Genomic DNA, 12,785 nt, shown 5'->3' on the forward strand with positions numbered 1-12,785 from the left:
AAGATCACGTTATCTGCCCAAACTCACAGGACCTTCATGGCTAAACTGGGGACTGAACCCAGGTATCCAGATGCCATTCTGCTAGCTTGCTCACAAAGCCATCTTTTCTTTCTAGAAAACTCCAAAGTGAGTATACCCATGACACAGCTAAAATGCCAAAGACTTAAATAACAATCATTATCAATCTTTCAGTTTTATCTTTGTCTCTGTATTTTATGGTAAATGATAGAAGTAAAGCTTAACATCATACTTACCATTGGAGACTTATAGTATCTATGCAGTATGTTAATGAAATCTGTAATTGTTAACATTCCTGTAACAAGTGATACATAAAAAAAGTTATTCAGATACATACTTAGCGTACAGAACTTCCAGCTATTTTCTCTACTTATATAAGGTTTAATAAGTATTAAATCCATGTAACATACTATTTGTAATGGACTAATCAACAGTGGAATTCCCAAACTATGTATATTCACTTTCATATTGATGCTGTGCTTCACAATAAAAACACATCTGAATTAATACTCTAAATTATAACCAATGTGCTTTGCATCTTCTTTCTATCTGATTCAAATCTGAATACCTGACTTGAATGCAGACTGTATCCATCCCCCCAAAAAGCATGGAATGGGAGGGTTTAGAACATCTTTAAAGGCTGGAGTTCTTTTCTTGCCTTTCTTTTTCTTTTCAGATAAGGCACTCTCATTCTGTACTTGCCAAGTCAGGCAGACTCTCAGACTCAAATGAAGGAAAAGTAAAATCCACTGTCTTGACTACTACTTATTAACAAACTTCCTTCAATCATTTCCACAGTAATCTCCATGGTCTTTATTGCAATGTGACTTTTACATAAAACAAAGACAGTACCTCCACACATATTAATTTTAACCACCAACACCAATGAAAAGTAATATTAATGACTTGAGTTACCTGAAAACATTAACCTTTTTTTTGAGTATTCAAGATCTAAATTTGAGAAGATGGAATTGCTCTACTGTATTACTCCTGCATCTAAACTGAAGAAACTAAGAAATGGGGAAGATTAATCTGGAGGTCAGCTTTAAATCACTAGAGCTTAGTTATAAACAGAAAATGAAATTCAATTTTAAAAGACACACAGCATTGCTATGATGTATTGCATGGAACTACTGCTCCTCTCCCTTTAGATTTAAATTATTTTAACAAATGCTTTTAAGTATCCACCATTCATCTCTGAGAATTTGAATCTACATTCAAAGCCACAAGTACACACAGTAATATTTGTAAGTGCTGACATTGCCCTGTTTTCTAACTGCAGAGAATTTTTTTGAAGATTATTGCTGTAGCAATTAATGACATGACTTCAGAAAGCAGCATATAGGTCTAATGTTGTTTTCCCCAATGTGGGGCACATCTGTAGCATTCAACATTAGTTCTGGTATTAAAGATCTCTCAGTGCAACTTACTGAGATCATGCAGAGAAAGACATGTCATGCATATTCCAATAATGTAACATTAAGTTCTTTTTACATTTCCTATTTTCAAATTTCCTATTTGTCTCTATTACCTTTATTTTCAAATTCATAATTAAATTAGAGACCAAATTTCAGTAGGTCAGAACATTCAAAAAATTTTTCTGTTTCTCAATACACAGCAACAATATTAAAGTTGGCAACATTTCACTCCTCAAAAGGAGACACATCCCTTTCATTCCCCACTTTTGCCAACTTACCTCTGGGATGTTTGACCATGACTAGACCCAGACCACTTTCTGGAACACTAAAGCACCCAGAAAATTCAAGTAATCCTGAACAGTGTTAGAACTACTTACCTACAAAACTCTGTTTTTTACTCTCCCACAGTGGAGCTGCTCTCACACCATTTGCCACCAAGGCAAAAAAGGCTTTCTTTACCTGCAAAAAGAATGAACAGCTAAACAAATCTTTGCTCTTAATTTAGCATACCAGACACCAGCAGAAGGGTTTCCCCAGTTACTATGAAAAAAATGCAGTATAAACAGGTAGCTGGTATTCAAAACAGAAAAAAATCCCCCACACCAAACAAAAAACTTAAGCCTTTTACTTCTAAAATGGTTAAAAAGCTATGAAAGAAACTTAGCAAAATTAGATCTGGTTTTGTTATGTGAATATTCTATGTGAAAGCCTCAGAAAAAAGCTGATACAGCCAAAAAGGTATGCTCATAACCTCCAGTGTATTCCTTTCTGATATTATGCAGACAAGTTATGCCCCCCCAACATAACTTTGAATATGTCTGTAATTAATCACAAGTGTCCAGTTTACAGATCTAGTTTAACATTTGAAGACTGTATTATACTCTAGTCAATATTTATTGTAACTTTACTTTATCTATTTACTATTTACTGTATCTATTGTAGCTTATACTTTATTGTATAAGTTTATTTTTAAAAAATGAAACAATACAAGTCTCATTTCCTTGTCAGCTTTCAGACTCATGAGTTATACAAATCAAAAGGGCTTGTTTGATTATTTTAAATGACAAAGTTAAAAGGAGTAGCTAGCCTGGTTTACAGCCAAAATATGCTACCAAATCCTTTAATTTTTTTACTGAATTAACCCTTCCCAGTTTCCAAATCAGTGGCTATGAGGTTATAACATCACACTCAAAAGAAACACTATGAACATGAAGCATGAAGCAGTCAGGCTCTAGTGCTCCACAAAATCCTGATCTCTTGGTGACATGCTGGAGGGTGTTCTCATTCCTGACCTGCCCAACCCCCTCGTTGTCTTCACATGGAGAGCACAATAATGATGGTTCTTCTCTTGACCTGGCACAAACCTAGGACACAATCATGTATCACTACATCCACAAAATTGTTCCTCTGCCTAAATAACAGAGAAGTAGCAACTGCTTGATAATGGCATTCTGCAGAGACTGGGATTACTCAGTGGTATCTCAAGCATCTGCTTTAAAGCATGTGCCAAGGAGCTCCTCTCCACAGAGTCAGGAAGAACAGGGCTGCACAGTCAATGGAATCAGCATCCAAAAAAGCAGGGGCAAACAAAAAATCTTCATTAAAAAAATAAGTCAGTCAGCCATCATTAGTGACAACCTGCTTGGAGAAGTTTGCAAAGCCATCCATATGACAGTGTCATACACTAATTGACAGAACCTCTGTGTAGACTGTAGTATTATAATGTAGCAGTTTAATTTAAGAGTTAGTAAGGCTTCTAGCAGAGCACACTGCCTGTCTACACTTCAGTGATTTGCAGTGAGCATTTCAAATACCTGGTGTTACCCTACTGTATCTGAACCCTGATCTTTAAGATTAGACTTCTGAAAGCAATCCATGTTCCCTGTGACCTTTGTGCAGCCCGACTGCTTTCTCTCTGACCATTAAAAGCCAAACTACTCTCCTGACCTCAGAGCTTCTCAAAGCTGCCTACTGACTTCACAGATGCTTCTGTCACATCCTCAACCATCAGGACTAATGATCTGCTTAAAAACCACCACTGCATTAAAACTGAAGCAGCCACATGGAGAAAGAAAGTAGCAAGGACCACAAATAAGACCACACAATACACACCATGTATTATTCATCTAGAAAATGGTTAAATAGAAAGGTCCCAGAGGTGCTCAGCCACCCCACTGACACCAGGAGGAGTCAGGTATGACAACTATTACCAAATCCACCACAGGAGCATACTAACTCTCTGGGAAAACTCCAAAGAAACCCTCCAGGCAGACACATGAAGTCTTCCCACACAAGAGCATCACACTTGGAGTTAATGCAGAAGCTCACAGCAGTGAAGCTGTCTGGGGACATGAGACACAAGTGGTTCATACAGACTAACTCCACCATGGGGCAAAGTTACTTCTGACAATTCTTCATCAAAGAGGAAGGTACACTCAAACTGTCAAGCTTTGTTATCTTTCCATAAGAATATCTACCCACATGAGCTGACAGTTAACTTATGTCCCAAGTCTTCCACAGCAGTAAGATGCCCAAAGTGGATCACAGCAATAAGGTAACAGCTTATCAATTAAAACCATGCAGAAAATAACTTTATTCCAGATACTTATCACCCAGCAAAACCTTTTGAGCAGGTTTTAAAACTCTAATCACTAACCTAGAAAAGAACATGCCTACAGCAGAGAAGATGCACAGAGCAAATTACAAGACATCAGGAATTCTCCAAATTTTTGCTAATACTTCTTTTTCAGACACAGTAGCAGCAAAAAACACCACCTAGCACAATGTTCAGATGGGCAAGACTGTGAAATTGAGGTGTTATTTTAGGTTCAGAAATGATACTTCCAGATAGATGATGCCAAAGATATCCTAGGCAAGAAGCTGAGCTTGTACACAATCCAGAAGGAAAAGGAAGTTTCTTCAAAGGACCAATTCTTGCCCTGATTCTTTCTATTTGCAAGTTATTTGGCCCCAAGAATCTCAAGAATCTTCTGTTAGATGCCATCATGTCTAGCTTTAAGAACTGATTTTGGAAAAAAAAGATAACTCTTAAGATAGCTCTTAAGATACGCTCTTACAACTCAAATCTGTTATAATAGAAAATCAGCTGGAGTATAAGGCTACCAAACATTTGATGTAACAAATCACCAATGTTTAACAAAGCAACACTTAAATTCATCCCTTTAGACCACAGCTTGTGACATTCCTATTGTTTTCTTCAGTTTCATAGTAGAAAGTGTTAAAGTTATCTTTTAAATAAAACAGCACCATCAGTTCTTAATGCTTGTCCCTTACCAAAGTAAGCCAATTACTTACCCTGAGGAAAAGGACTTGGGAGTGCTGGTGGATGAGAAGTTCAACATGAGCCCTCAGAGTACACCTGCAGCCCAGAAAGCCAACTGGATCCTTGGCTGCATCAAGAGGAGTGTGGCAGCAGGTTGAAGGAGAGGATTCTCCTCCTCTGCTTTCCTGAGACCCCACCAGGAACACTGCATCCAGATCTGGAGCCCCTTTTGCAGGAGGGACATGGATGTGGTGGAGAGTCCAGAGAAGGGCCACGAGGATGCTCAGAGGGCTGGAGCACCTCTCCTATGAGGATAGACTGAGAGAGTTGGGGTGATTCAGTCTGGAGAGGAGAAGGCTCCAAGGAGACCTTACTGTAACCTTCCAGTATCTGAAGGGAGCTACAAGAAAGCTGGGGAGGGACTTTTTAGGGTGTCAGTAGTGATAGGACTAAGGGGAATGGGTTCAAACTAGAGGAGGGGAGATTTAGATTGCAAGTTCTTCACCATGAGGGTGGTGAGACACTGGCACAGGTTGCCCAGAGAGGTGATGGAAGCCCCATCCATCCCTGGAAGTTTTTAAGGCCAGGCTGGACAGAGCTCTGAGCAACCTGATCTAGGGGGAGGTGTCCCTGCCCATGGAATCATTCCCATCATTGGAATGAGATGATCTGAGAGGTCCTTTCCAACCCTGAAACCCCTATGATTCTGTAATTACAAAGTAAAAAAACCAACTTCATTCTTATTTGCTAAAACTGCTTGCAAGCACAAACATACATTCATCCACTCACACTTCCCTTTAGTTTCTGTGGGTTATTAATTTCAGTTGCCCAAAGTACTGTTTGGTGGCCTGCCAAAGCACTGGGGTGTGGAGCTGGGCTTTCATCCAGTACATTTAGATGTTTCAGTGATGTTCATGCAGAAATTACCCACAAGGACGTGATTATACATAATTTGTAGCCTTTGAAGATCTCTACTATGTCCCATCTTTGGACCTCCAACAGTGTTCATTCTCGACCCTACCAGCATTAATCTTTCTCTGATGCTGTGCTGGACTAGCCTGACCTTCATGAAACCTTTGTTCTTCAGCCAGATCTCAATAGATTGTTGCTGTTCAACACTGTGTACAAACACTCTTTAAACAAAGCACTTCTGGTCTTATTAACTGTGTAGTGGTCCTAAAAAAAAAACAAAAATGAACCATTAAGAATGGGTTTTATCTACCCCAATTTAGGGGTTATTCCAACATAGACACTGACTTTGCATATTCACTGCATCTCTTCACAGCCAACCCTGGGAAACATCAATTTCTATGGTGTGACTCACCAGCCTTGGATGGAGATTAAATTGTATCCCACAGATGGTATTTCCCCCCCTACTGACTATTAGATGTCTAGACATTTACAATTAGATGAGGAATCCCACTTTATGTGACTAATTGTCTTCTCCAGCATTCTACCCTTTAAACAGAGGGGCCACATTATAGGAAAGGAACACAGCAACTGAAATCCCAGCTGTATCATAGATCACCTCAGCAATAGGTGCACCTACACTACAGTGACCAGAACAGGAACAAGCTTTTCTTACTACAAGACCCAGTTACACCAACTGTACATAATGAATAGAAGAACAAACTTATTTAGGTTAGACAGGACTTGAGGACATCACTGCTTCTGCAGACCATCCAGATACTTCCATTTTAAGTCTTAAGGAGGGCATAGCTTCTTCCAGTGTCAGGCACACTACCAAGAAAGACTGAGTTATACCCATACACAGGAAATTCCATTTGTCAGTTAACAGAATACCTGGAAAACTTTCTCCCCAAAGGTTAGTGAGCTCCAAATTAGCTTGATTACCAGGCAGCAACACCAGAAATGGTGGGTGCAGGTAAAAAATCTCAGACCTAAACAAGGTTTTTCCTCACTGATGGGAAACACTGCAAGGGATACTCATTATGATACACTGGACCAGTAATCTCAAATTTCTTGTTATGCTTCATAACCACGCATTATGTTCCATAACATTTTACAAAGTTATGGAACACCTTCAGATCTGCCAGTATCAAGCAAGAGGATGATGCAAAAGACTAGCAGCATGGACAGAGTTCAAAGATCTTCCAGAACTTCTGTGGTATGGCTGCCATCCAAGGGCAAGATGATAAATGGGTATCTCTCATGCCTCATCTTTCACTGTATAAGCCAACATCAGTGCCTTAGCTTTAAGTGCCTGAAAAGCCCCTAATGTAATCCCAAGAAATGTCTATTTTACCAGATCAGAATAGAAAATAAGAAGCTCCTTTTATTTCTTTGCACAGAGCTCCCATAAAAGCAGCATTAGACCACTTGATCCTTAACACTTTTACTGTCCAGTTCCTGATGGATGGATGCTCTAAGGTGAGTTAGAATATTCACTGTCATTCTGACTGGGTAAGTTCACAAATTCCCAGTCCTGTCACATCATGATTTTTAAGGGCCACAAAACTTAGAGGGAACACATTCCCCAGAAAATTGCCATAAACCACAGTGTCAATATCAAATCTTTTTCAGGCAACCATGGAGACACCATAACCCCTACTAACATAAAAAAGTTTGATACATAGTTGAAAGACATTTGCAAGAGGAAAGCATTCAGTCTTAGCAAATTGGAGAAGAAGAGCTGAAGAAATTCCATGGCAGGTTAAGCTCATACCCATATACTCTTATGCTCCAAGCATCAAACTGCAAGGCACTGAGTGGGTCCCTTGTCAGGGGGAAAACATTTTCCATTTAAGGGATAGCAGCATCTGTATTTTCACAATATGAGCAAATATGACCAAGACTCACTGTAATGCAGTCTTTGTACTCACTGTTAGAGTAAGAAGGTACAAGGAAGTTACTCTCAGACTTCTCTCTGAGAGGCTCAACATTTCCATTTCAATAGTTCTCAGCAAGTAAGAAGAGGAGTACAACTGTCTTTGTGGTAAGAGAAGAGCTGCCAGGCCTCTGCTGTGACCTTTGTAAAGAGGAAACCTGCTCTTTACTCCCTTGGTCTGAATGTGTTTATGAGCTGACTCTTAAAATGCTTTTGATGTCAAAACACCAAGAATGGGGCAACAGTGGCAAGTTCTCTGGCTGCCCAAATCCTGGCATATATCCCAAAAAGGGGGATGAGGGAGAAGAGTCCCAGCTACTTCCTATGAGGAAGCTGGAAGCCTGATGATCAAGCTGCAATAAGACAGGTTTGTGTCCCCAGCTGCTCTCTAGGATTTCAGGTAGAGCTTCTTCTGTATCAGAGGCTGGAAGGCAGAGGTCACACAAGGAAATCATGGCTGGTTTTTCTGTACTTGTTTGATAACACACCCAGCAAAGAGGCAAAGCAAGGTAACCAACTACTTGAGTCATACTAACAGTGTCAAACAGGGGAGGCTCACCAGTTTTCCACAGAATCTTCACATCAGAATCTTCACCATCTTGACCTCCACAGTTTCAAGAGGAAACTGAAAAAACACTTTCTAATTTGTAATCTGCAGATGACACCTTCTCAGGAAACAGTTACAGTTATCACAGAGGAATTGCTCTCTTTTTAGGGGATCATTAAATCCTTTTTCTTTATGTTTCCCTAGAAGTGGCCAACCAAGCACTGAGAAATATATTAAACATTAATTTGCAATTTTTTTTTTTTATACAAAAATCTGTAATGTCCGATCCAGACATCTTTTTAGTTACAGAAAATTACAGTCCTGTAAAGGAGTTACTTTCAAAAGTTGAAAACCTCTTTTGTAGTGCATTTATATAGTTCAATGTTTTTATAAATTTTTTTTATAAATTGTGTTTTCTGAGGGACTAAACCAGTATGCAAGACTACAACCAACCATTTCAGCACAATGACTGTTTCATTACAATTTATTTTCTTCTTTGGTCTATGCAGCAGCATTTCCTCCTTGAAGGACTATGCCTTTAAAAAAGGGCTATTTAAGGACTTAGCAATAAAGACTTTTGCCTAGGGCAAGGGCCAAGCAGGTCTGGAAGAGAATTTCCTCCTTTACCTTATCATACCCTCAAGTAAAGTAGCAGAAAGCTGGAGAAACCTGTTATTAACCAAGAATCTACATTTCCTTCAAGGTCTGAAAAACCTCAACAGACATCCACAAAGCAGCTCCTCCAGCTCATGGATGAATTTTGGAAAGTTTACATGAAATCAGGTCAAAATTCAGTTCTCTCCTCCATCCACAGGAGGTGGAAAGGGAACTCTCCTGGCAGATGATGTGCTACTAATGGCCACAGTCTGCTTAATAAAATTTAAAGAGCTGATGAAGTAACATCCTTCAGTCCCAAGCCAACCCCCAGCAACAACAGGTAGTGTTTTATCCTCAAGTTAAAGTCTGGGGAGAAATCTAGAGCATGTGCCTGGAGATAGCAAATACTAAGTCCACATGCAGAAATCTTCAACACATCCATATTTAAAAAGAGACTGGATGTGGCACTCAGTGCCATGGTCTAGCAACCGCAACGGTGGTTCAAGGGTTGGACTCGATGATCTCTGAGGTCCCTTCCAACCCAGCCAATTCTATGATTCTATATGAAAACACCCCAATCCAACTGAAGACACCAAACTGAGAATTTAACTAATACTCTGTGTCAATTTGCCCATATAATAGGCAGTGATTCAGGGCTCTCTTTCTCCCTCTAACACCACACGTGCTGATTTACTCAGGACCAATTCCATCTGGTCCATGATTAAAGTGAACTCTGGTATTCCACCTCCACAAGGTACTCTGCTGATATTTCCAGCTGCTATTTGAGGGGGGCCTAAGTATTCTAACAAAGTAGAGAGAGCAGAGCTCTGTTTTCAGAGAGGGGTAGGGAGGGGATAACTTCAAGCCAGAATTTCTGCTGCTAGACCTCATACCACAATCAGTTAGAAGTCAGACATTAGGTAAGCCTCACAGGCAGAGCCACTGGTACCAGCTGCATTCAAAAGGTGCAGAAATTCTTTCACAGATTAAGATCTTACCAGAAAAAGTGGTGTGGTTGCAGGAAGGGCAAGAAGAATGAAGGATGACTTTTCACTCAGTACAAACACCTTACCTACAAACTACATAGACCAAAAATGTTCTGTTTAATGGGTACAGTGAATTTGCTTTCTCCTCCTCCAGGACCCAGGAATGACTGCTTTCTATTGGTTTTGAAAACTGCAGGAATTAAGCTCCTGTGCTCACTGTTCAAGCAACAGGAGCAGCTCTGAAAAACCACAGGTCTCTCTGTATTATGCTGCTGATTCCAGCCTGATCTCAATGAAGGAAGCTGGAATGTGGCCCACATGCCAGTCAGAAGCTAAATTATTCTCATGCAGTTCTGTGGGATGGGTAAGCACGGGGGGGGGGGAAGGGTTCACACTCCTCAAAAATTCAGACACTGTATTATTTTAAATTTAGTAACTTTGAAGAGGAAAAAACCTCAAAGCCAATTAAGGGACAGACAGTCAAACCTGTGGTAAAGCTGTGAGAATTCTGTTGCAACATAAGACCCAGAGTCTGCTGTGTGTTAATGGAAGCAAAAGATTCTAGAGCATTCTTCCTGGAATCCTGGTCTCTCTCATTACCTTGGAGAGAGGCAACAGCCCTGTCAAGAATAACCTGGAGGGAACAAGAATAACAGAATCAGTGCAAGGAAGAGGAATACAAAACCTCTTCCACTCTTCTAAGGTGGAATCTATTGCAGAAGTTATATTTACTTCCAGCTTGTTAAACCAGTAAAGAAGTTTCCAGAAGATTGTTCCCAATATTTTTCTAGCTATGTGGAAGAAATATAAGAATTTGAGCTCTTATTAGCATCCATCTTATTAGCATCTGACAGTTACTGACAAAACCCTACATTAGTGATAACAACATCTGGTCTGTACCCACTTAGATAATTTCACTAAACAGAAAGGTTAAGCAACCTAACCTTTAAGTTACACAATTGTCCAAGATTTCTTCAGGATAAAAAAAGAAAGAGTCTTTAGGATTCTAAAAGATTATTTTAATGACTGTTTCCATATAAACATGACTACTATTAGTTTATGAAGAAGTGCTGTACAAATACTTGAAAAACGGCTTCAAGTTCATAGTGAAGAAAAGCTACATATGTTTTAGTACTAAATCATAAATTTACTTTTAAAAGGTATGAATATAATTTAGGCAAAGGTCAGACAGACCTTTTCACCCCATGAGAGCTTATACAAACTTCACAAGACACACAAGTGTATCTGCATTCAGCTCAGTGTTTTCCTGGAGTCTCTTATAAAGCTAATCCACATCTATTTATTGACTAATAAAGAATAAGAGAATGTTCATTCAGAGGAGCCCCTCAGGGGACAACCCTCCTAACCCCCTGAAAGGGGCTGTAAAGTGTTTTTCTCCTATTGTTGGCATCTTGGGAGCTGTGCAAGAGATTAGAAAGACAGTTCATCCATCATGAGTTGCACACTGTTGCAACTTGCCTGGTTTCCCCATCATCCAGAGAGTCAAATTTCCAAACTTCACAGGACAGCTCATAACCTCTAATTGTCTCGACTCCCTTCCTGGTCAGAACAGACTTTAAACTTTCTTTAATGTGTGCCAAGCCAAGATAGAATCTTCCCTGGGAAAAGCAAGAGCCTGGAGCTCTGCAGGAATACAGAGTATTCATGGGTCACAGACAGGGTAAAGCCACAGCACTAAAGTGGAGTTCAAGATGATTCTATAAATATTTATGAGAAGCAAATACTTACAGGCTATATCTGTATTACTAAACTAAAAGGGTGAAAGAACACTCCACTGTTAGTTTAAACCAAGTGAACTGTGCCAACTAGCACTCTCCCAGACAGTATCTGCCACTCCTCAGGGTTCAGTACAAGCTGGGGATTATTTCAGGTATGCAGACTAGATGCTGATTCTCTGTTTTGGGGGAAATACAAGCTAAGCTACACTAATGCAAACTGAGCTGTGCCAGTTGGCCTCCAGCAGGTAAACGGACCTTGGCTCAGAGCATTTTATTTATTTAATATAGATGTTGCTCAAATCTGTGCCAAGTGACACATTCTCCAGCTGAAGCACCACACACCTCTGCCTTACCATAGGAGCTGAATCCTACCTGAAGTGCACAGGATACACCACTGCTTTCACACCAGCCCAGCAGAGGTGAAGTCGTACAGGGGAGTGCTTGATACCCAACACCACACTGGTGTGCTGGCATGGAGCAATGCAGGAAGTTTGGCAGCTGCTGGAATTGGTGGGCCCCCATGCATTATGACTGACAAAGAAACAGGCCTGACAAGACTTTGAGCCCATTCCTGTTCTCTGTTGGTTATTATTGCTGCTATCTAAGGCCTGCTTTCTGTTTCTAATGCATCTTGCCATCTCCCATCTCACTCAGGGTTAAACAAGATTCCTTACAAGTCTTTACAATAAATCCCTCAAAGACACTGAGACTAAACATCTCCTTTTAAGAACAGATGTTGCTTCAGCAGTGCCAGACTACAGAAGTTAACATCTTCAGTTTTCCCACAGCTAATAACAGTTTAAGAATACTTTCCACAATATCTTGTGAATAATTTTCCAGGGTAGAACCATGTGACACGTGCTGTGACTGCTGACCAGCAGAGGGAGATGGGACACTGCAGTTAAATAAAAAAAAATCAAACAGAATCTTCCAAAAGATGCCAATAGAACACAAGGCAGCACCATTTTTAGTTCTTCTTCCATTGACTGCTACTAGTTTACACTAAGGCAGGCAAAAAGTGTGACTTTGTATATTCTGTTTTAGCTCTAGCACCACTAAAAATTGAATTTAAATATTTGGAGGCCTTCAAGGCACCAGGCTTTTTTTAAATTAGGGGGAAACATTGATTTAGGTAGCAGTGAAACAGATCCAGGGATGACAAATATGTACAAAATCATCTCAGTTTGGAAGGATTCATGGACACTGCATGTTGCAAAGCTGCATACTGTGTTTTCAAAATAAGAACTGACACAAAGTCTTGAACTACTGGAACATGTGTAATGTATGTATAAAAATTAAACCCACAAAGAACACCTGAGAAGTTTTTACTATTCTTATTAGGTACCTTC

General features: G+C 39.9%; 1 protein-coding gene across 1 annotated transcript in view; it reads right to left on the reverse strand.

Moving 5' to 3' along the window:
- PRKAG2 (protein kinase AMP-activated non-catalytic subunit gamma 2) overlaps positions 1-12,785 on the reverse strand; it is a 218,182-nt gene that overhangs the window by 16,239 nt on the left and 189,158 nt on the right. Inside the window, exons 7-8 of the mRNA XM_030445586.1 lie at positions 1,814-1,895; positions 255-313 (exon numbers count right to left, since the gene is read on the reverse strand). Coding sequence (XP_030301446.1) covers positions 255-313; positions 1,814-1,895 — 141 coding nt within the window. The remainder of the gene's footprint in view (positions 1-254; positions 314-1,813; positions 1,896-12,785) is intronic.

This window comes from Calypte anna, chromosome 2 (assembly GCF_003957555.1).
Source record: "Calypte anna isolate BGI_N300 chromosome 2, bCalAnn1_v1.p, whole genome shotgun sequence".
Lineage (NCBI taxonomy): Eukaryota > Metazoa > Chordata > Aves > Apodiformes > Trochilidae > Calypte > Calypte anna.